The following is a 25380-nucleotide window of genomic DNA, read 5'->3' on the forward strand; positions in this document are numbered from 1 at the left end:
AGTGATTGAAATCTCAAGCAAACGAACAATTGCATTTTACCTAAAGTGTTGAAATTATCTATTTTTTCTTGTTTGGTATTGAGATTGTATTCTTACAAACTAGGTAGAATAATGTACATCTTGAGATAAATATCGTAAGGAATCAGGAGAAAGTCACACTTGTCCTACTTCTGCTTACGGATAAGAATATAGGGCGTTTAAAGAGAGGTAAGTGATGAGAATTTTAAACAAGACTACTTTATTCTATACAGGAGTTAGTACACGGTTTTAGACATTTCTTCTTGTAATATTTGTTCCTGCTGCCCTATTCATACAGGGAAAACATGTATAGTCAGATTTAAAATTCATTAAGAATGTATCGTTCTTACGATGGTCAAAACACACACACACACACACACACATATATATATATATATATATATATATATATATATATATATCTTATAAATAAAAAAAATGCCAGTAAACATTTCCTCGGAATCACTTATTTTCAGAGTTACAGGCTGCCAAAATCGTCAGAAAATTGACTTTAAATATTTCCAAAACTATTAGCTATTGAGCTGAGGCAATATGTTATTGTTTTAGGATTGTGATGTGCTCTATCCAAACATGCATGATTCAGAATAGTTTTCGTGGCGGCGCAACCGATTCTCCCACAGGAAGTAAGGGATTCCCGAATAATCCGTTAGGATAGTTGGGTCCTATCATGATGTATGGAACAACTTCCCAGAAAGTAACAAAAATTCATTGAGAGACCATCGTGATCAGAATCAAGGTGACAAAGTTTTTTTTTCTGTATCTGCAAGTTTGAAATTGGAGAAAAAATATCGGACAACATCCATATGACGAAATTTGTGATTTTGTGAAACAGAAGAAGGAAAGGTTCCGAACTGCGAGGATCACATCAGGCAGTTGTCGAATTAACGAATCTACATTAAATGGACCAGAACCGTAAACTTATGAAGAATAGAGAGAAATGGCTGGCGATATTGTTGGTACAGATGACAAGAGAAAATGAGATGATTAATGGAGCCTGTATCGAGACCACAGTTACAAAGTGGAGTAGTACGTTTTCGGAGAAAATATAAGCATTGGGGAGTATGCAGAATGTGAAGTTTGTTACGGAGCAGAAAATGGAGATAAAGGGAGAGGGAGAGAAAGTATGTTGAATGAACCAAGATGGAGAGCGGAGAGAACAAGGATGGTGCCAGTACCACCGTGCCTTTGTACATGAGGCATTATAAGCAGTCCAGCGCTGATAATGAAGTGTAGTAAGTCGTGGGAAAAAGTCAATAGGCGAGACTGTAAGATCTATGGGAGTGCCGTGCAGGGCTTCGAAATGGGCTGCGGCATCAGCTAGAGAATTCCCGAGGATGTCTACATGACCTTTAGACCAAAGTAAGCAAGTAGTATAGTTGAGGGAAGTCCGACGGTATAGAAGAAGACGAATTTCATAAAGAATCCAGGAGGATTTCGAAGTCCAGGGGGAAGATTGTAGAGATTGTAGGAGAGATTTAGAATCTGTGGCGATACAGATAGATGGATACTGATACTGAAGAGAACGAAGAAGAGTCGCAAACAAGGCATACGCTTCAGCGAGAAAGGTAGTGACATAATGGGGCAATTTAAAGCTGAAACATTGCTGAAGAGAGGAATCGTAAAAGGCTGATCCCAAATGCAAGCCCTGACCAGAATCGTCGCAGTACAAATGCACAGTGTGCTGAGGCAGAGGAGGAATGGATGAGGAGAAACAATGTTGGTAAGAGTCGGGTGTGAAAAGGTGGGCGGGAGGGTATTGGGGAAAAATGATAGGGAAAGATGGGGAAAAACTGATAGTCATGCAAGTAGCAAGAGAGTGTATACGTGCGTTTGATGTGTAACAGATGTGGTGCAAGATCTAGGTAACTGCTGTATATGAAAGGGAGAGATGCAAGATATGGAGAACGTTTGCGGCCTGTATGAAGATGTCAGAGCAGTTAAAGAAAAGCATGTAATAACAAATCTCACATTTGAAAATAATTTCGACTTCAACTAGCTGCGACTACATTTAATTCAAAATTGAATTTCTGGAATACCCAGTATGAGCGTACCTAAACAAAGAAAGGTCGGGGTTCGAACCAAGGATCATTCACGTAGGAGCTCCTTACACTAACCATTCGTCCAAAACACAATTTTTAAAGTCAGGGGAGATTTGTATAAAACGGGGACATGGTGTATCTACATGATTGGCGCTGCTTACAGCGGCAAGGCTATGCATTATTGTTCAAGACAACGATTACACCATTTTGGGCAGGAATAAAAACACCGTACAGTTAGTGTGGATGTGTATTGCTTTGAAGTTTTTGGCGAAATATTTTTCGATGTGTCGCCTTTCTACTATTTGACTTACTCACTCATTACATGTAGAAATAAATTTGGTAAATACACTAATGTATTCATTAGATTTAAGCTATTGTTTACACGTTTCACTTATTGGGTTACATAACCTATGAGTATAAGGAAGCCATGTCTTTCCATGTATGTCACATTCTGCCAAAACGGGGACATAGAAGGTAGTACAAATTTGGGAATATCCCCATTTTAGACATGTAACATCATTACAATTTACTTGTAGTTCGCGTATTACAGCCCGCTTGAGGCTGCGTATTACAGTCCAGCACATACTAACACTAGAAGAAAGTCTTTTTGGCCTGACACTATCCGATTTACGTTCTCTCGCGTTCGAGTGAACTGAAGCGAACTGTATTTCCCACTCGTTTAACAGGGACAAGAAGATTGCTAAAAAACACTGGCTTCACAACAGGTGATTTATGTCTGAGTATTTGGCATTACTTGATCAGACTATTCTGTCAAATATAACTCAATTAGCACAGTAGTAACAAACTTATACTGCCTTAAAAAGTCTCCTGAACAAGGCGAAGTTCATTATGCACCCTGTAACCAGTGTTGGTAAGTTACTTGTAAAAATGTAACGCGTTACAAGTTACTTTACTTTTTCTTAAAATGTAACGCGTTACTAACGCGTTACTTCTCCCAAAAAAGTAACTGTTACTTTACTTCGAAAGTAACGCGTTACTATCGCGTTACTTTTAGGTCCGAAACTTTGAATATGTGAAAAAATCTTATTATTTCAATTTTCCGTACTACTATTACTACCGCTATTATTATTATTATTATTATTATTATTATTATTATTATTATTATTATTATTATTATTATTATTATTATTATTATTATTATTATTATTATTGCACATTCTGGATCGCTTTACGTAAATGCAAGGACAAATTTTTACTTGACAGCTATATGAATATTTTCATATAATGTAACATTGACTAAAATTCCATACAGCATTACTCGTAGGGACGGACTAGGGTGACCAGACATACTGTTTTTCAAAAGAGCTGTCCTGCGTGTTGCGAAGACGCGTAGAAAATCGAGAAATATCCTTCTTTAAAATGTCCTGCGAAATGTCCAGAGTTAATTTATTTGCAACATCTTAATGTTTCATACTTTATTCACAATATTTTGAATCAAAGACACTCTTTTCCTGAATGATGGACCGCTGTTTTTTTAAACACTCCTCAAAAGACTAGGGATGGAGAACAATCAACAAACCATTTTTTACAATACATTGCTGAGAAGGGCTTGTTGAGATATCGGTAAAGTAGGAAAAGTTTATTTTTCAACTTATGATAGTGATGATCAAGTTAAGTATCTGTAGAAGTTCCCTTGTGCCGGTCTAAATTTTCTCTCATTTCTTAAAATAACACCACACTTCGATTTTTTTTTTTTTAAAGCCCAACACGAAGTTTCACTGTACGTTCATAAAAATAAACCATTTTGTCATTCATCAAAGCATTTGGAGTTGTGTTGAATTCCTTTAATACTTTTGTTCAGTGTTTCTTCTTTTTAACAAAAACGAACGATTGACTTAAGGTTAACATTAAATGAAATATGGATATGCGTATTACCGACGTAGTAAACTATCATATACTATTAACTTGTGTCCCACTTTTCGTTTGTTAGAATCTGGTCACCCTAGGATGGGCACGAGCGAGTACGAGCGAGTTTTCTTTGAAACTCGATTTGACTAGAAAGATACATCTTTGAGCTCGACCTGAGAACTCGGCTCGAAAAATTTCCTGCAACTCGACTCGAATTCGGGTCGAGTTTCGAGTCGAGTCGAGCCAAATCTGGTGTGTAGTTTCGAGTACTCACTTCAAGTATCTTGCATAGACAATATAGGTTATCAATGATACTACTACTACTACGACTATTACTACTACTACTACTACTACTACTACTACTACTACTACAACTGTTATAATAATAATAATAATAATAATAATAATAATAATAATAATAATAATAATAATAATAATAATAATAATAATAATAATTATTATTATTATTATTATTATTATTATTATTATTATTATTATTATTATTATTATTATTATTATTATTATAACAACACTGTGTTGAAACATGAAAGATAGGCGGTTTGTATTTGAATACTAAAAAACTAGTTGATTGCCAACCTCGGTAGTCATGAAGTCTAGAAGTCAAGGACATTGTTCACGAGCTTCTGAATTTGGGTTGAGGGTCTAGGTTGAGTATTCGGGCTCGAGCCAAACATAGTTAAAAGTTATAGGGCACTAACCAAATATTTTCAAAACTGCTCGGCCCGAGTTTAGAATTGTCAACGACTTGAGCAGCTTGGCTCACAGCTCATTCACTATCGACCCGAACCAAGAAGTGAGCCGACCCAACAGCTCACCCAACCGAGTCGGCTAGAGCCTTTGGCCCAGATGAGCCGAACCGAGCAGATGGTTCATCCGAACCAAGCCATCTCGACCCGATGGTTCACCCCCAAGCGAGCCGGCTCGAGCCATCCTCTCAGTTGAGCCGAGCAGAGCTGAGCTTGTTATAAAAAATCTCATGTGGTCTTGATATCGAGACGAGAAGAGATGCGAGCAGAGTCCCCCTTTCGTGAGTAACACTAAAAGCTTAAATTATTACTGCTTAGCTTAAATTTCTCATGGCTTTCGCTTTCCAGTGTAATCAGGCCAGGATTTCAAAACGAGTTAAAAAGAGCGAACCATTTATCAAACTTAACTCGACGCCAAAAAAACAGTGAATCGACCTCGAGAATATTACCTTTGACTCGACTCAAAACTCGAACCTGAGTCGAGTTTTAGCTCGACTCTTGCCCATCAATATGAATTAGAAAAAATGATTGCTTATTATTATTCTGCTAAAATAATTATATAATAATAACCAACGTCGGATCCGGGGGGTGGTCGGGGCGATTGCCCCCCAGAAAAGGAAACTTTCTTATTTTATATATACAAATATAACCCATTCCAAAGTTTGGAGCCCTTAAAAGTAGAAGTATGACAACCCACCGCTTCCCCCCCAGAAGTTGGTTCTGGATCCGCCCCTGATAATAACAATGTTGTTATGTAAAATTAAAAATACAGAATATAGAGAAACATTATACTACAACTAATAAAATGAGAACACATTAACTGAAGGTGAATGAAAACTTGCCAGTAATTTTAAAATCGATACATGCTTTTTAAAGCTATTTGTTCAAAACTCTATAATCAACGGGACTCTAGGATACGCAAACTAATCTGAAAGAACTCCAATATTACAAACCATCAGCAAACTATTTTTTAGTAATAAAGTAGGCCTGCTCATCAGAATACAGTTTATTCATATTAACCCCCTTACTGTATATCGTTAATTAGGCACCCTAGTTGTTGATAAATATTTCCCGCCGGAGCACCACTTTACTTTTAAATTCTGTCCACTATCATCTTCAGCTTTTAAGAAGAAGTATCTTTCAAATGTTCGAACGGTAAAATATTTTCGTTCTCCATCTTTATAAAAGCAACACCAATCAAAGTAAAATAGACTACCGGTATCATTGCTTTCCTAGTTCACTCACTGAATGTATTGATTTGGAGCTGTCAAAATCTACGAGAAAATCTTTCAGGTGCTTGCAATCAGTACACGTGATTTCCCTGAGGCTGTCCTCATCTTCCAAAAACAGCAAGTGGCACTATGATCTTATGTTTCTTTGATGACTAACTGTTGATCACTGACATCGTTCATTGCTCCATTATGAGAAATTCACTTACAGGAAAGAAACATTTCTTTCCGAAAAATACATTATACAGGGTTTGTATGATAAGTAATGAGACCAGGTCTGGAAACATTGTTTTATTGATCTGATCTGTACAGGGACTTAAAAGCTTTCGAAGTACTCTCCTCTTGCGTCGATGCACTTCTGCAATCGATGTTTCCACGCTGCAAACGCCCCCTGGAAGTCAGCAGCCGGCATGTCCTTTAGAAATGTGGTCACGGCTGCTTGGATGGCTGTGACGTCTGCAAAACGGGTTCCTTTCAAGCGTGGCTTCAGCTTCGGGAAGAGGAAGAAGTCGGCCGGGCTCACATCTGGGCTGTAGGGTGGTTGTGGAAGGACTTCCACCCCAATCCGGGTCAAAAAGGAGGTCACTAAGAAGGCGGTGTGGGCAGGGGCATTGTCGTGATGCAACTTCCACCGGCTAGCGATCGCCGGTCTTTTCCGCTTGACGCTCCTGTGCAGTCTCTCAAGGACTTGTTTGTAGAAGGCGGCGTTGACGGCTTGTCCTTGGGGTACAAACTCCTTGTGGACCACCCCCACATTGTCAAAAAAAACAATCAACATTGTTTTCACCTTTGACTTCGACATTCTGGCCTTCTTGGGGCGCGGGGACGCAGGAGTGTGCCACTCCGCGCTTTGACGTTTCGTTTCAGGGTCGTACTGGAACACCCACGACTCGTCACCTGTTATGACGTCATCTTCAAAGTTAGGGTCACTGTTCATGAGGTTCAACAGTTCCTGACAACAATCAACACGTCGTTGCTTTTGTTCGTCAGTCAACACTCGCGGCACCAGTTTCGCACAGATTTTTCTCATTCCCAATTGTTCCGTCACAATCTTGTGCACTGTTGTGTGGTTCATATCGAGTTCATCAGCAATCAATCTCAACGATAATCGACGGTCTGAGTTCAGGAGATCCCTCACTTTTGCCACAGTTTCGTCCGTAGTCACTGTTGTCGGGCGTCCAGCCCTCTCCAGATCCTCAACGCTTTCCCGGCCGTTCCGGAACGCACTGTGCCAACGAAACACCTGGGCTTTGGATAGGGCTTCCTCTTTGTAGGCCTCCGTGATGAGAGAAAGCGTCTGAGTAGCCGTTTTCCCCAGGCGAACGCAAAATTTGATCGCATAACGCTGTTCGATGGAACCCTCCATGTTTGTTGATTTTCCGCCGTGACAAGAATGTTCACAAGGGCTTTGTCCAAGGCTTGTCCGCGCTCCACTAAGGCTCGGAGCCAACTGACGCGCGGTGCGTTGCTTTGCTCGGACCCCCCCCTACATCCTCCATCACCGACAAACCCGCTCCAGCGACACGCGCGCCGCGGCGCGGCGAGTCTCATTACTTATCATACAGACCTTGTATACATATATTGTAGTTACTCATCCGAAATGTAACGCGAAAAAAGTAACGCAAACTAGGTACGTTACTTAAAAATTTGTAACGCGTTACCGTTACAGTTACTTTGGAAAAATGTAACGCGTTACTAGGAAACGTTACTTAAAAAGTAACGCGTTACAAGTAACGCGTTACTTGCGTTACGTTACTTCCCAAGACTGCCTGTAACTAAGCTATATGAATTACTACATAGTGGCCTTCGTGGCTGAATGAAAAAAAAAAATCATGGTTTGATAGCTAAGAAGTTGGTGCTTCGAAACCCGTCTCGGAAGCTGAATATTTTTAAAATTCTTAATTCCCCAGGTCTTAAGATATTTCTCTCCCTTTGCAATCATCAGATGCTCTAAAAAGAGTTCTCTATCTTAATTCGACAACTGCCTGATGTGATCCTCGCAGTTCGGAACCTTTCCTTCTCTTGTTTCAGAAAAGCAAAAATTTCGTCATAATATGGGTGTTGTCCGATCATTTTTTCGCCAGTTCTAAACTTCATATGTAAACCATCCCTCTCTGTCTCCATATTTGCATCTTTCTCTCTCAATGTTGTCCACTATGAACACACATGACTTGGGATCAATCCTTCGACTCTTGAAACCAAACGTAAGCAGTCTAATAATATGTTATCGTTAAGTCTATAGGTTTGGTCAGGAAGGGGGGGGTTGTTGCTAAAAGCAGCATCGTTTTAGATTTTGTTCATGGGGGGTCTCCGCCGAAATAAGAGTTTTACTTGTGATATAGTTTACGCAAATTCCTTCACATACTTCTGGAACATACCGATAGAGGGTCATAGAATTTTCACAATGGCAAAACTGCAGCTATGACAAGGAGCAATTTACTCCATTGAGCTTTATTACGTTGCTCCACGAAAACTACGGCAAAATAGGAATAAATAAAAGACCCTAAAAAGATACCTGAGCTTCTTTCCGTGCTGGTTTGCGTGATCGCATATAAGATTTGCGATACCAGGAAATAGTGTTTGCATTTCGCACTTCGCAAATTTAGCTAAGACCGTGAGCTCATTCTGTCCCGCTACCCAAAATTTGCGAATCGCAACGAAAATAAGGTCAGTTGTTATTCCATTTATCACAAATAAATACGCAATTCTTACGTTTCGCAATCCGCTACATATTGTGGCTCCCGTTACGCCACTTCAAATTTATTTTTTGTTTCTGATTTTGAGTCCTCGATAATTTAACCGGATTGTGCGATACTGATTAACCATATTCAAAGTACAGGTAGTAGGTAGGCGTTTTTTTTTTTTAGTTACTTATATACCTTTATCACTGTACAAGCCGAATCTAGGCACACTACTCGAAAAAAAAAAAATAATAAAATTCTTTCATGAAATTCCTTCTCATCATTCTCCTGAAACTTTGTGGTGGACGATATGATAATATTCCACTTAACATAAATGAAGCTCAAGGTAGTCACAAAGGTATTTATTGAAAATTAGAATTCTTTTACGACTTGCGTATAAGTTAAGCATACGGAGATATACCGTAAAAGCTAGAGCAAAAAACATAAACACAGAAATTATAACTTAAGGTGTCAGGAGTAGAAACGGGTTAGAAGCCCCGTAGGGGTTCGTTGGGCTCTGTTCCAGACATAAAATGGACAAAATTAAGACTTTCCTAAATTTTTTGGGCCTTTTATAATCTGTGGATCCTTATAGTAAAACTGCACTGTTGTCACAGTAGTACGGCTGCTAAGGGGACGCTTCAATAAGGAACAAGCTCCCTACGACGGTGGTGAAAACATGTGTTTCCAGACAACACGGACATGTACGGCACATGTGCACTATCCATGCATAAGTCGTACACGTGCACACACATGTGCATTTGTGCGGATGATGCACACATACATAACCCGTGCTTGAACCGCACATGTAAATTTGCGTGGATGAAGTACAATACATAACCCGTATATGTACACATGTACTTTTGCGTGGGTTACGCACACGTATATACCTCGTGATTAAGTCGTGTCTGTGCATATGCAGTGGTGCCCACCCCCCCTTATGTCCATGACGCACCCCCCCAATTGTCTATCCGTAGGTGTTCTTCCATGAAAAAAATCTTCTTTTCGATTAATTTTACCCCCCCCATCAAACATATTTATATAGATTTTTAACCCCCCCTCAAAATTTCAATGACGCAGTTTGCGTCATAGCCCCCCCTTGTGGGCACCCCTGGCATATGTGCATTGGCATGGATTAAACACACATTTATACAACCCGTGCCTAACTCGTTATGTGCACATGTGCATTTGCGTGGATGAAGCACACGTACATAATCCATGATTAACTTGTGGATCTGCACATGTGCATTTGCATGATTAAGCACACATTTAAATAACCCGTGCGTAAGCCGTTTTGTGTACATGTACATTTGCATGGATGAAGCACACATTAATATAACCCGTGCCTAAGCCGTTATGTGCACATGTGCATTTGCGTGGATGAAGCACATTTAAACAACCAGCGCTTAAGCCATTGTATGCACATGTGCATTTGCACGGCTACTGCACATGTGTATGACACGTCCATAATACCATGCAAATATATACTTTTACTTTCATTCTCCTAGTATTTAAAACATGAAATATGGTATTTTTAATGAAAGCTCAATATTTTAAAATTAAATTACTTATTCTAAATAAACAATATAAAGCAACTTGCAGTTTTCGAAGGCCTAAATACATTCGAATAAATAAGCTGAATTTGTGATTAAGGTGGATGACTGTAAAAACTCCGTAACATCCGCTGAGCTAAGATATAAGAACAACAGGTAGCAGCACTGTACTGAAGTAACTACTGTCATACAGTTCATAGGTTTACAAAATTATTTTTGTGACTGATTATAGCTGAAAATGTTGAGTTATTTGTTACTGTGCAAACATGTCAAATATATACTACCTAAAGCTTTGATCATTGCAAATAATAAACTCCAAAAGTAAAATTCTCATTGATAATTATTAGTTACTTCTGATATACTTGGAAGGTGATGTGTTTGGTTTAACAGATGGTGTTACAGCGTAAGGCACCAAATATATAAATTGTTTATTTTCGTTGCGCCTCGAAAATGCTTTTACATCACCTCTACACTACGAAGAAATTACCTGTGTCGTACATGTAAATCATATGGGTACTGCGTGTAAGTCACCTATGTGCTACATGTAAATCATATGGGTACTGCGTGTAAATCACCTGTGTCCTACATGTAAATCATCTATATGCTACATGTAAATCACATGTGAGACATGTAAATCGAATACTTGCTACGTGTAAATAACAGGTGTCCTACTTGTAAATCATATGGGTACTGTGTGTAAATCACCTCTGTCCTACATGTAAATCACCTAAGTGCTACATGTAAATCGAATACGTGCTACGTGTAAATAACCTGTGCGGTGTGCATTGCACATGTCCTGCGCACGTAAAGATGTTGAATGAGACCTGTGATGCTTATCTGCATCACATATACAGGCTTGCGTTTATACAGATAATGCACATGTTGTACCCGTTCAATTGTACTATACGGGTACTGTACGCGCATTGTGCTGTCTGGGGTTTTCTCAGTAATACGAGTACCTGTAATTACCGTAATGCTTTCATACTAGTAACGCTATATTCGTAAAATAAAATCAAGTTTTTTGTATATTGTATAGAAGAAAATGATATCTTATACAGTCCTTTTTCATATGCACATTTTTTTAACCAACGTAGTCCTATAGCACTGGGAATGGTTTTACACTTGTAACCCTGCACTTGTACACTTGTAACCCCTTAGTATTTGGATCTGCCACCTGCACACTTTTGTTCCTTTAACTATATTTTTTAATGCAGAGTATTGGATCTTACCTGTAAATTTTGCAAAATGTGGTATGCCTAAACTTGTCCTGTTTCTTAATAACTATTGTTTTATTTTTATTTATAATTGTATTTTACAACACAGTAATATTTTATACCTGCAGTTTGTAACACTGTTCATTAATACTGTTTGCGAAGATTTAAATCTCAATCATCAACATGGGAGGATATGCGTTAGGTATTTAAACTGTTATACTGAAATCTGTCAAGTAAAAAACTATATTTGACAGTAAAAAACTACATGAGAAGAAGTTTGGAATACAAAATTAAGGTAGATTGCTGAGGATTAGATGTAAGTTTCATTTTTTCTTCTTCTGTAATTTCCTATCAGTAATAATTCATTAGAATTATCTCAGAATTAATTAGAACCATTAAGCTGTGGTGCCTTGGTTATTTATGCTACAGACATTGGCTACGCAAGCATTGAAGCTCGAATCCGACTTCATACGGAAATTTTTTTTTCCAAATGTGAAGAGCAACCAAATACTGTGGATTCATTGCAAGACCTACTTGAAAAGCGTTCGTGCAAAGATAAATTAAATTTGAAGTTGCTTCGTAGCTCGTTAATTGGAGTCACTATCTTTATTTGCTGGAAAAAACTGTGTAGGCAATGTCGAATATGTCAAATGAAATGGTAAATACAAGAAATAAATCATAATGAAGAAATACTAATACTCTTTATATGACTTCAGAAAAGTGTTTATTAAAGGATCTACCTTATGTTTTTTACTTGAAAACTTGTAAATATTTTGCAACAGCTGAATATTGTTTTACGTTCTAGGAGGAGCTGTAAATTCACGAATGCACATTTCAACATAGTACAGATTAAGAATTTGGTGCCACTATGTAATAATTATAATGTTTGAACAGGGTTCCTACTGATCAGGAATGTCAGGGAAACGGAAAAAACTGGAAATCAGGGGAATTTTATAAAATGTATTTTCTCTAACAGTAGTAGACCTATACCAATTTGAGCTTAGCCAACCATTAATGATCACAGTAGAGAACGTTGCTCAGATTTATATGGGTGGTAAGTAAAATGTACGTATGATCAATTGATTGTTATTTGTCGCTGTATAATAAATGGGTGCTGGTGTAGTTTTGGCGCACCACATTTTGTAAGATTTACAGGTGAAATTGAATACTTTGTACGAAAAGATATATTCATAAGGAACATATTTCTGCAAGTGACAAAATTTGGTACGAAGTAATACAGCTGACTTTCAGGTTTACAAGTGTAATGTTACTAGTGTTATATCATTACAAGTGCTTTCCGGTGGACAAAATAAGTGAGTGCATATGAAAGATGACTCTATTAGATGTTATTTTCCGCCGGTGGTGTTATTCTGCACAGTGTACGGAAGCTGTATTTTATGTTTACAAGTGGAACTTACTAGTGTAAAAGCATGACAAGTACTATTGAAACTCGCATATTTGCCAGAATCCACTTCTTTTTCACTGACCTAGCTTACGTCTATACCCACCATCGCTGACGCGCCTGCTCCTTTCGGACGCACCCGCGCGGGTCCGCCAGCTTCGCCCTACCCTGACTAGGTTAGATACCGTCGTACTTTTTAGTGGCCACGTAGCACATGTTGGTTTGTGCTTTTGCACTGTAGCTGTTCTGCAATACCTCCGGAAACCGTGTTTATGTGCAAGTCGAAAAAGAATTGTAATATTTCAACATTTATCTCTGGTGCCCCCTTGAATTTTATCTATGCCAAGCGGGATATTTTCATGTCGCTTAGCGGAAATCTTTTAGGAGACAAGTAAATTAGTGACAGTATGACAGTTTTTCAACAATTATTTCTAGTGGTGCGCCAAAACTACACCTGCACGAATAAATGTTCTCATATAAATTTTCACCGCTATTTATTCCTTATTTTTATGTCGTCATCCGACAGCTGTAATGAAAGTGAGGGAAGTTTCTGCCAAAGGTCAGGGAAGTAATTTCTGCAGATCAGTAAGAACCCTGTTGAATAAAATATAACATTCTCCTATCTCATTTTATAGGAGCATACTTATATCCATATAATACGAACTTCTCTGGACACGAGATGCACCCTTATCTACCTTAAAATGTTGTAAGGAGGGTTGAGTTACAAATACAGCACTTGGGCATATGGGTTACAAGCTGCAGTATATAAACCGAATCATTTTAAAAACACCAACTTACGCAAGGTGGCAAATAAAAGCATTTATTCTGTTAACCTCAGGGGCGAATTCGGGAGGGGGGAGCAACCGCCCCAACCCAAGAAGAGGAAACTTTCTTGTTTTATATATATAAATAAAATCCATCCCAGAGTTTGGAGCCCTTAAAAGTAGCATTATGACAGCCTCCCCCCCCCCCCCCCAGAAGTCGGTCCTGAATCGGCCCTTGTTAACCTCGTCACATTTTCAACATTACAATAACTATTTATGAGTAGGTTAGGTTAGTTTACGGTTTAGGTGTTAGTTTCATTCTCTTACTGTAGTACATTGGTTTGGCGCGGTTACGCTTAACCCACTAAAAAGCTTAAGTGATATAGAAGCGAGTCAGGATAGGAGCTCCACAGGGGACCTGCGCATGTGTGCGTTCGTATCTGCATTACCGGTAGTGATGGTATGCTTACAGGCCTTTGTACCGCAGAGTAGGCTCGTACTTTCAAACTTAAAAACATGAAAATTTTGTCTTGTCTCTACTTTAGAAAGTGTTTCTTAAGAAATTTTTGGTGCACATTCACTTTAAGAGGACTTTACCGTTTAGCGTGTAATTATTGTTAGGAAATACACCATAAACAGTGCAGTGTAAAAACCACGAGTGCTATCTATCCGAGTCAGGGCAAGAGCTGAACACAGGCCTGAACTTTAGCTAGCCGGATGGGTCCATATGGATCTGGATCAGCGACGTTCAGGATGCGTGTAAACAAAGATTTCGCTAAAAGCAGTTACGTTAAGTTGTTTTCTTAATATAGTCACTGCGATTACTTCCCTTTGGTGTATTTGAATAAGTACTTTGATAAATAACCTTCTGTGTGCACACTGTTTTTTCTCACACCACCAACACAATGTTCACATTGCTTTCATAATGCAGTAACTGCAATTACATTCCCGCCATTACTATGATATTCACATTTTAAGTATCTAACCGTTTCTCCATTTCTTTGTTTTTATGGTCCTACGTTTATCACACTTTCTGCTTACTTTCAACAATTTGTGCCTCTTAACGAAGCATTGTAACTCCTGTTTCTCACCAACATATGTTGTTATAAAACTGAAAACCGAAATGTTATATCAGTGACATGAAAGTGCCGTCTTTCAATTCACTGCCTCATTACACACTAATGTCTGACGTCTGCATGCCTACACTTAAAGTTGTACTATCAAGACACATCTTTTAAATGTCAAAATGAACAATTAAACTTGTTTTGTTTGTATGAATTTCAGGAAAAATATTCACCATTTTTTAGCTGTAAATTTTACGTTTTTCATATTTCTGGACCTACTCTCTGGCATTTAACCCTACGCATAAGAGAGTATAGTGGAAAAAACACTTTATATAACATAAAATCACTTGCCCTGCACTTGACACAGCTTTGTAACACTTCTATGATCACTTTATGCACTGTCTTCACATAGCACTTCACTTCATCATGGCTTCCTTATGGAGGACTACGTGGAAAGAGCGTACTTTACATTTCGTATTTCTACCTTATTATAGATGTGAGAGGTATGATCCCGATATATTTCGATTAGTTACACAAACCTCTTGTGAAATCAAGTAATTTTTTTTTTTGGTAGATTTTACACATTTATACTCCATAAAATGAAACAGTACGGAGTGTATTTCTTTCAAACGTTATTATTCTTCGGAGCGTTTACATTCTTATCACCTCACACCCCCAAGAGCGGATTTAATTTAGTGGGTTATCAAAATAATAATTATTCAAGTACCGGTACTAGCTTTGTATTATAGGAGATATATTTCATAAGCCACCAGAGCGTATTCTGAGGAAGTAAAGGTAGACAAGTATTGCAGAGATGAATACGGTATTTAAGTCACTTTGATTTAAAATATCTTCGGGAAATGTGCGTAAGTTCCTTAGGTATCATTCTTTCTTTGTGAATTAGTAGATTTTACTCGTAAATTCTCCAAATATTTGCTCTCTTGTACTATATGGTTTACGTGTTCTTTTTCACAGAGGGATTCACGGTTTTGATTCCTTTTAGGATCTTCTATGGTTTGGACCCCTACGCTGAGCTGTAGTTTCTTTTATATACCCTCTTTGCTGAAAGGGAGTCTGAACTCAGGTGAAACCAAAATTAATACTGCCTCTCCAGAGGAAATGGGCTTGGAGCTTACATTGAATTTCACACCAGAAAATGTGTTCGAAGAACATATAAGGGTTGTTTCAAAACAACACCAACAACGTTTGGGAGGTTATTACTGACACCAAGATAAGACAAAAAATATAGACCAACCTGGGTGCACAAATGCTTCCTTTCGGAGTTATAGGCTGCCGAAAACATGAAAAAAATGAACTTTAAAGGTTCATACTCCAAAACTACCGTAGTCGGGTCAAGACTTCACTTAGGAAGTAATATGTGCTCTACACAAAACTCCATGTTTCAGTGTCCTAAGTTCCTCACGCAACAATTTGTATAGAGGGAGTTTGGCTACGGGCATATGATTTGAAGTAGTCATCAACTACCTCTATAAAAATTGTTGCGGAGGTACCACAGAATTCTGTAACATGGATATTTGGATAGCGCACATTCTAGTTCCTAAGTGAAGTCTTGACCCGACTACGGTAGGTCTCAGTGTTAGAGCTACGGACCTTCGAAGTTCAGTTTTTCATGTTTTCGGCAGCCTATAACTCCAAAAGGAAGCATTTGTGGTCCCAGCTTGGTCTATACTTTTTGTCTTATCTTGATGTGAGGAATCAGCTCCCAAACGTTGTTGGTATTGTTTTGAAACACCCTGTATACCTGAGGGTCATTCTATATCACATCTCCCAGGAAAACGTGAAAATGACATTCGCTAATTCAGATTTTCATGCCACTTGGTACTGATATTAGGAACAAGTTAGTAATTCTTGTCAAAGTTCGTGAAATTCTGTAAATATTGTTTACTAGCGCCTGCTTGTGAGTGCAATGTTGTAGGGAAAACGTTATAATTCAGTAAATAATGGGCTTAACGCGTCAAATTTTTACTAGATGCCAAGCAAAGTATAAATTTATAAGGGAAATCTTTTTTTCATCAACCTTGCGCACCTGGAAGGTTTACTATCAAATAAATATTTTTCAATGCATATAAAGTTTGGATTGCGCAGCATGGAGTTAGAAAATTTGTTTTATCACCAAAACAGATAAGAGTTTTCTCTTTTCTTTCTGTTTCATAATGAACCTGAAAGTATGCCCGAATATTCTGTGAAATAAAAATACTTGGTTTTCGAATGCTTACTGTTAAATGGTCTGCTAAAAAATATTTTAAGGCAAAATGTGAAAAACACATATAATTAGAGAATTGTTCAAGAAATTGAGATCGAATTGTGGATATAGGTAAGAGAGATGGAGTGCTACGTGATAGAAGTGTGTGAACATCATGGCGGCCATCTTGAATTTAGTTAGCCCTCTTGTCAAACTCCGTTTAACAAAGTTTTGTTTGTTGTGTCCAAAATGGTGTGCGTTGTAGATGTCTTCCATAACTGACGCTGTATGTGTATGCAGAATTCATCAAAGCATGTGGCGTCTGCTTCAGGCTTGTAGTATAGAAGAGGCCTATAGAAATCTCGTTCGTTCCTTAGTGTGCTCTACAGAGAATTGAGGCTGCACTGCTTTTAATGCCCATAAAATACAAATTTGAAAAATTGTTACAAAAGTTTGATGAGTGGAACTGTAACGGTGAAATCATCTAGAGAGCATGAACATTTAAAAAAAGAACACAGAGTGATTCCGTTTCAAATCGTCCAGGGTGGTCCACTCGATTGTCTCAGATTTTAAAATGAGAAACTACATACAAAAATTATTAAACCTTTATTCTTTCTTTTTGCTGAAAAAAATTTCTCCTTCGATATACAGCCTGGTTGCCCTCCTCTCGGATTACTTCAAAAACTGAAAAGCATGCCAAATTAAAAGTTTCATTGTGCAGAAACAAGTGTACTTAGTAACATAATCGCAATAGTAGGAAGAATATAAAGTAATGTGTTTCGGTGGAGGGGCAAAATTCGTCTGTTCAATAGGAATTGCTCAATTCACTTGCAATATTGCCAACTTTGAAAATTTTGCCAACTTCAAACATTTTTGTTTCGGTTCTCGCGAGTCATAGCAACCATCTGCTTCTAGTATCGAAATCTACTCGATGAGGTCTCTTAAAAATGTAAAGAACGGAGGTGTTTGATTATTACATCCGACGTTATAGTATGATGAAAAGCTGAAAATTTCATTAAGACCCCATTTTCTTAAGAAAGAAAAAAAAATTGAAAATCTGAATTTTTTTTACAACTATTGAAGAAGTACATAAGTATTTAATATCCGTTAACTGTTCATGCGGCTGTAACCTCTATCGTTCGCAATTAATTACTAAAATTTCGATTTTTGTACTTGGAATGTAAATATTTCCTATGGGCATTTAGGTTCTGTACACAAGGCGATTTGAAAGACAGTATGAGGATTTAGAGAGTTGAATCCTGACATCAAATCAAGAAGAAAAGTTCCTATTTACATGAGTCGAATTCCACTTCGTTTTCAGGTTACAGGGTCTCCAATTCGGAACCCAAAATCGGCTCGGGACAATGGAAAATAAAATATATATTTCATGTTAAATCTGAAACTATGCGTTAAAGGTATTATGAGATTCAGAAAGTTGATTTGTATCAATATGATTATTTTTATGTGGGTAAAGGCGATGCAGTTCGGTGTTGCCAACTGGGTAGAACTTTTATTTCTTTCCAAATGACACTACGTGGATTTTATTTGATACCGGTATTTGGTATTCATTAATGATTGTAAACATCACATGAAGCACAATTTCCCCCACATCACCACAGTTTTCAAAACTTACATGTCTTTCATTAAAAGGTTTTATCTCGTGCGTTATTGATAGTTTGCAACATTCGGTGTGAATTTCACTTGATGTTTACCGTTATTAGTAAAACCAAGATGTTGAATAAAAACTACGTCTGTGTAAGTTGTAATAATAATATATTTTATTATTATTATTGCAGAATCTCGTAACTACGCATCAGGTTCGAACTTGTTCAAGAAGAGAAGTGATATCTGCTCGGCAAGTTGAAACGTGTTCAAGAAGTTGTGCTGCAACCATGAAACAGTTCGTTACGTGATTCGGTGTCGTGAGCATCGTCCTAGTGTTCTCTGGAAGCATGATAATTGGTTTCGCTGGTTATATGAAATTGTAGTGTTCTAATTACATTGTTTCTGTGATTAACAATGGAGAAGTCCTATTACAGTAAGGACCGTATTAAATGTATTAATTATGCTACAAGGCATAAGAGGATTATGTACAGAAAGAATTCTCGACAAGAATTTTATCTTGCGGAAAATATTTGAATTGCGTACAGCGTATTTATCCAAACGTAGCATTAGGGGAAGATGATTATTTGTTTAAAGGTTGGTTTGAATATTTACCTTGAAGAACATGAATGTGTGTGTGTGTGTGTGTGATATTGATGACCACGGAAGAAAATGTAAAGATGAAATTATGCACCAGCAAGACGAAAAATTTGTTCCTCTGAATGTAGATTTGGAAACCTTTAACCAGAAAGTTAACATACTAAACATGAATGTGTCGCCATTAAAACAGGAGTCCTCGGTGAAACCTAGACTATGTCGAAGGATTCATCTCTCAGAATCTTCATGCTGCCTTTCAAATCGACTTGTGTACAGGCCACAAATAATCATCCTCCCCTAATAATACGTTTGGGCAGATACGCTGTACACAATCCATATATTTTACCGCAAGGTAAAATTTTTGTCGAGAATTTTTTCTGTACATAATCCTCTTATGCCTTTTAGTATAATCAATACGTTTAATACGGTCATTACTATAATAGGACTTCTCCATTGTTATTCACACAAACTCTGTAATTAGTGCACTACAATGTCATATAACAATAATAATTTTCATTGTTGCAGCAGAACGTCTTGAACATGTTCGAACTTGATGGGTGAGGTTCTGTAATGATAAAGAATTATTTTCTTCTTCTTCTTCTTCTTCTTCTTCTTATTATTATTATTATTATTATTATTATTATTATTATTATTATTATTCTGCACCTGCAAGGCAAAAAGGAATAAGTCAAAAATCGCATATTTTTTTTTATTTGACAATTTGAAATATATGGTTTGGCTCTATGTACTGTAAAAAAAAATGGCAATCGTAGGATAACAAATAAGGGAGATATAAGCATTCTCTCGTTTTCAATAAGTCAGTATCATTCAAAGATCTACACAGTGAAAGGGAATAAGTCGACTTATTCCCTTTCGCCAAATGCATTTCTATCTGAAACGATACCAAAATATGTTATTCTTAAAGTAATAAGTCATTAGAGTTTTCAGTTCTTATGGTTACTTTTGTCGGCAAAGTGAACAATGTAACATAATACTATTTGACAAGGTGGAAAAAGGGAAGCGGCTAACTGGTGGAAACTTTAATCTAGCGTATTTTTTTATACAATCAAAGAGCGGTAAAATTGTGCGTTAAATATTTTCAAAGCGGTTGGTGCCACTTTTATTTAATCATTATCGTGAAAAAATTTGTCGGCAACAGTCGCTACTTGTTGCTCATACTTAGATGTTTTAGTTTTCCAGTTAAAGGCTTATACGCTCAGTTTATATGATTTGAACTTGATCTGGAGTAATGACAATGGAAGAAAATTTTGTGTGCAGCACTTTAGATGAATTATCTGATTCCAGTATCAGTGATTTAATTTCGGACTCTGGTTCCAGTTATCACCCGGAAGAAAGTGATGGCGCTTCGGATTCTAGTTCTTATCAAAAAAACATCGATGGAAGAAAACTTTTTTTTCAACAAAATAATTATAGTGTTAGACTAAGAAACGTATACCTTTCTCCCAACCCGTTTTGGACTCGCAAAGCAAACACAGCAAGAGTAAAAAGCTTAGTGTCAACTCAGAATACGAGGATACGGAAAACATCGATACTTTATTTAGTAAACGGAAAAGAGATGAAGATTTACCTAGTAGTAAGCAGTCTAACGATCGGCAAGTAAAGAAGCGAAGAATGTTGAAAAAGGAAGCAAAAGAAAAGAAGAATTTAGGACAGCAGTACATTTCGACTAGTGGAACTATAGTCCCTGAAAAGAAGAGGATAGCTCTTTTTCCCGTGTCGTTCCGGATGCTACAAGAAATTTTCAGAAGAGGAACTCGAGACCATTTTTTCAAGACTTTTGGAAGCTCGGAGACCACAATTTACAAACTCAGTTTATTGGCAATCTAATATCCATATCAGAAAAAAACAAAGCTCAAGACCTCGAAAAGAAAATCCACGAAATCGTAATGTGACTTGCAAATATTTCTTAACTCATCCTGGTGGCAATAAAGTTCAAGTGTGCAAAGGCTGCTTCAGTAAAACCTTTTCCATTGTTATCAAGTACTTGAATGTTGTTGTAAACAAAAAGAAGAAATCAGCATCAGGAATATTATCTCCCAGTAGAAGAGGTTCCACTACTCCATCGAATAAAATATCTGAGGAAAGTTTATTGTTTCTTCGTGAACATTTTAACAAACTATTTGCATGTGAGTCGCATTATGGACGACAAAGAAGTAGCAAGAAATACCTACCTAGCTATTTAAACAAGCAAATTATATATGAAATGTATAAATCTGAGTGTCCTGAAAGCATAAAACCTGTCAGCTACACATTTTATCTCAATTTTATACGTAAAGAATTTTCATTTCTTTCAATTAAAAGACCAAGAATTGATACGTGCAGGGTTTGTGACACACTTAACGTGAAACTAAAATTTTGTTCCTCAAGTGAGACTGACGATATTCAAAGGCAGCTATCTGATCATCAACTTAAAACTGAATATGCTTATGACATGAAGAGGAGTGACAAGGAGAAGTGCAAGAGAAGTGGAGGAGAATCAGTTGTCCTTACATTCGACTTACGGCAATGCTTACCGACGCCAAATTTACATACAAGTGTGTCATTTTACAAAAGACTTTCATGAACATACAATTTAACTGTTCATTCACTTAATGATGACAAAGCAACTTGTTACATGTGGCACGAAGGTATAGGAGGACAAGGGTCTAATCAGATTGCATCGTGTATGAGTATATAATGAATTTGCCTGAGTCAGTGAAACGCCTTACTACGTATTCTGACACGTGTGGTGGCCAGAATTGAAATATCAATTTTGTGGCAATGTGTACCTTCGCTCTCAAACAAAAGAAAACCTTACAGAGAATAGATCATAAATTTTTGGAGCCTGGACATACTCATCTAGAGTGTGATGCTAATCATGCCCGAATTGAGAAATCTAAAAAGAGTTCTAATATTCAAATTCGTGTCCCACAGGAATACTATATGATGGTTAGAATGGCTCGAGGAAAGAGACCATTCACAGTTGTGGAAATGGATACCACAAAATTTCTTTCATTCTCAGATCTGCTAAAGTCATCGCTTGTCCACAGACATCACAACGCTTTAGGAGATAAAGTAAAATGGCTAGAAATAAGATGGCTGAAATACGAGAGAGAATTTGGTATAGTCTACTACAAAACAAGTCTTCGAGATGATGATACATTTCTCACAATGGACCTTCGTCGACGAGGAAACACTGGCGAAAATGCAACGGTTTGTCCAACCTACTCAGGTCCTAATCCAATAAATCCTGAAAAGAAGAAAGATCTTCTGTCTTTGTTACCCCTAATTGATCCAATATATCATGGATTCTATACATCTTTGGTGTCGTCTCCAACTGTAAGATTCACAGACCCTGAGATTATTCAGTCAGAAGAAGAAGAAAAACTGTAAATGATTGAAATGGACTTAATATCTAAAAATGTAAAGATTCAAAATTAGAGTAGTTTCTTTTCAAGTAAATCTGCTCTATCATGTTTCAAAGTTATTTAAAATGTTAATTTTGTTCATGTAAAATTATGTAATTTTATAAAAACATTGTCACAATAGATGTAGAAAGCTTAACAAGTAAAGAAAACTGAAGTTGAAATTAAAAAGTAATAAAATGCTATAATTTGTACAACAGGTTATATTCTTACGGTGACTTATACCATCCCGTCTCCCTTAGTAACTAATAACTTAAAAAAAAAAAAAATGGAAAAAGGTAATAAGTCTTATTTTTGGTTATTGTAAAAGGCTGTTACTGTAAATATAAGAGAAAAACATATCTGCAGCATTGTATAAGACCAAGTATGTTATTTTATAACTTTCACATTTATATCATTAATATAAAAATAAATATAGACGACTGAACTTTTAAAAAATCTTTAAACCTCTCTCCTGAAAAGTAGCGATTTTGACTTCTTCCCTTTCGCCTTGCAGGTGTATTATTATTATTACAACTTACACAGACGTAGTTTTTATTCGACGTCTTGGTTTTACCTATAATCGTAAACATCAAGTGAAATTCACACTCAATGTCGCAAACTATCAATAACGCACGAGTTAAAACCTTTTAATGTAATACGTGTAAGTTTTCGAAAACTGGTGATGTGGGGAAAATTGTGCTTCATGTGATGTTTACAATCATTAATGAATACCAAATACCGGTATCAAATAAAATCCACGTAGTGTCATTTGGAAAGAAATAAAAGTTCTACCCAGTTGGCAACACTGCCAACCGAATGCATCACCCTTACCTACATTAAAATCATCATTGATACAAATCAACTTTCTGAATCTCATCATAACTTCAACGCATAGTTTCTGATTTAACGCGAAGTATATATTTTATTTTCGATTGTCCCGAGTCGATCTTTTTTTAGGGCAAATAGTTGTTTTATATTGTCAGTTATTAATGAAATGTGAACAAAATCGTCCCAATCGTTTTTGAAAGAAAGAAGAAAAAAAAGAAGTCCGAAATAAACTCAGCCCCAAAAACTAAACTACCTCTCGTAGCTTTTTCATGGCAAAGAAGTTTTGCCATATTCTCAGGTTAGTATTGAAATATTTATTTATGAAATATGAACAAAATTGCTTGAGCCGCTTTTTAAGAAAATCGTCCGAAAAAACTCACTCTCAAGATTAATCCCTCGTACTTTTTTTTTTTTTTTTTTTTTTTTTTTTAATAGGGAAAATGAATTTTGCCATAGTGTCAGGTTATTAATGGAATATTTATTTATGACATAGAACAAATTTAGAAACAAATGACATAGAATATTTATTTATGACATAGCGAGTCATTTTTGAGAAAATTGTCAAAAAAAAAAAAAAAGTAATCTAACCTTTTTCGGGATCTTATGATACAATTTGTAACATACGGGTGTTTTATGGTACATTGCGTTGTAACTCTCCTATTTGAGCTTTTTCGTCAGTTTTTTTCAAGTCCAGAGGCATTGTAGAACACGTTATGTATGGTTTCACACCTTCCTGCGTCGAGACATAGGAGGTGATGACGTCATAATTTTAAACAATATATTTTCTTTTGTTAGGTCTATGTTAATTATTTTTTGGTGGATTTCTTTTTGCACCTAGAAGACTGGAATTTTGCACAAACTTTCAGTCCACCGAGTGGTATTTATAAGATTTTTTTCAGATTTCTGCGTTAGCAGAAGGGGGGTCCAGAGGGGCAAAAAGGTTTAAAAAGGATTTTTTTTTTTTAACCAAAAAATCCCTTTTTAAAAATATTTTTACGCCTCAGATACATGATGGAGACACGGAAATAGTATCGTCTGAAAGGCAGTTTTATTCTGAAGAGAATGATGGGCGAACCATGATCCTAGGATAAATAGGGGTGTCTCAGGGAATTTTTACGAAATATCCTTCTGTATGCGGGAATATGGGGTATTGTCGGTATATATTTTTTATTTTAAAACAGGGCTGTCCAGAGGGGCAAAAAGTTGAAAAAGGGATATTTTAACCAAAAAATCCCTTTCTTCGGGATTTTCCCGCCTCAGATACCTGATGGAGACATGTGAATGGTACCGTCTGAAAGGCAATTCTATTCTGAAGAGAATGATTGGCGGATTATGATCCTAGGATAAATAGGGATGTCTCAGGAAATTTTTTACCTGAGGTCTTTTGCGGTAATCTGGGGCATTGTGGGGATTCTTGATAAAATTTCTCCCGCTCTTAATATTCAATATAAAAGCTTGAAATTCGGTACACACATTCAGTCTACCGAGTAGTATTTATAAGATTTTTATGAGATCTCTACGTTAACACAGGGCCGTTCCAGAGGGGCCCAAAGTGACAAAAAAAATCCTTTGATCTCAGTTTTTCCCTCTCCTGGTATATGGTATGGGCATATAAATGGTACCATTTGAAAGCCTGCTCTATTCTGAAGAGAATGAGGTATAAACCATGATCCTAGGATAAACAGTAACGATGCAGTAACTGCTTGACTGAAAGTCTTAAAAATACCCAAAAAACGCAAGATCCCGAAAGGGCTAATCCTTACCGATTTTCCAAGAGAAATGGCATACTGTATGATGCGGTTGGTTTAGAAAAGATCGCTTTTTATTTAAACTTTTAAGTAAACTATCGTTCTCTTCAGGAGTAGGAAGAAATTTTGGAAAGAAAAAACCTGTGGAAATTGAATAAAACTTTAAAATTTCATTAAGTAAATTGAACGGTTTTTGTCACGATCACCATACTTTCTTCTCTCGAAAATAAAAAGCGACTCAGGCGTTTCCGGCCTAGATTCTGGGATAAAATATAGATTATCACTTATGCATTATACTAACTTTTCAACAAACTCCCCTAGATATTTTCCAATTGGATTATGGCAAAAGACCGACACAAAATTTCATATAATTA

The 25380-nt window shown here is 36.9% G+C and overlaps 1 protein-coding gene across 3 annotated transcripts in view; it reads left to right on the plus strand.

Annotated features, from left to right (window-relative positions):
* The first annotated feature begins 11537 nt into the window (after window positions 1–11537).
* Hyls1 (Hyls1 centriolar and ciliogenesis associated) overlaps window positions 11538–25380 on the plus strand; it is a 63340-nt gene continuing 49497 nt past the window's right edge. Inside the window, exon 1 of one of the 3 annotated variants that reach the window (XM_081765156.1) lies at window positions 11538–11686. In XM_081765156.1, the coding sequence (XP_081621282.1) occupies window positions 11657–11686 (30 nt within the window). In that variant the 5' untranslated portion in view covers window positions 11538–11656. Of the gene's footprint in view, window positions 11708–11900; window positions 12050–25380 lie in introns of those variants that run through there. The other 2 variants (XM_081765159.1, XM_081765158.1) reach the window with 2 other exon arrangements.

The sequence above is a fragment of the Thermobia domestica genome, chromosome 7, assembly GCF_964235325.1.
Source record: "Thermobia domestica chromosome 7, izTheDome1.hap1.1, whole genome shotgun sequence".
NCBI lineage: Eukaryota > Metazoa > Arthropoda > Insecta > Zygentoma > Lepismatidae > Thermobia > Thermobia domestica.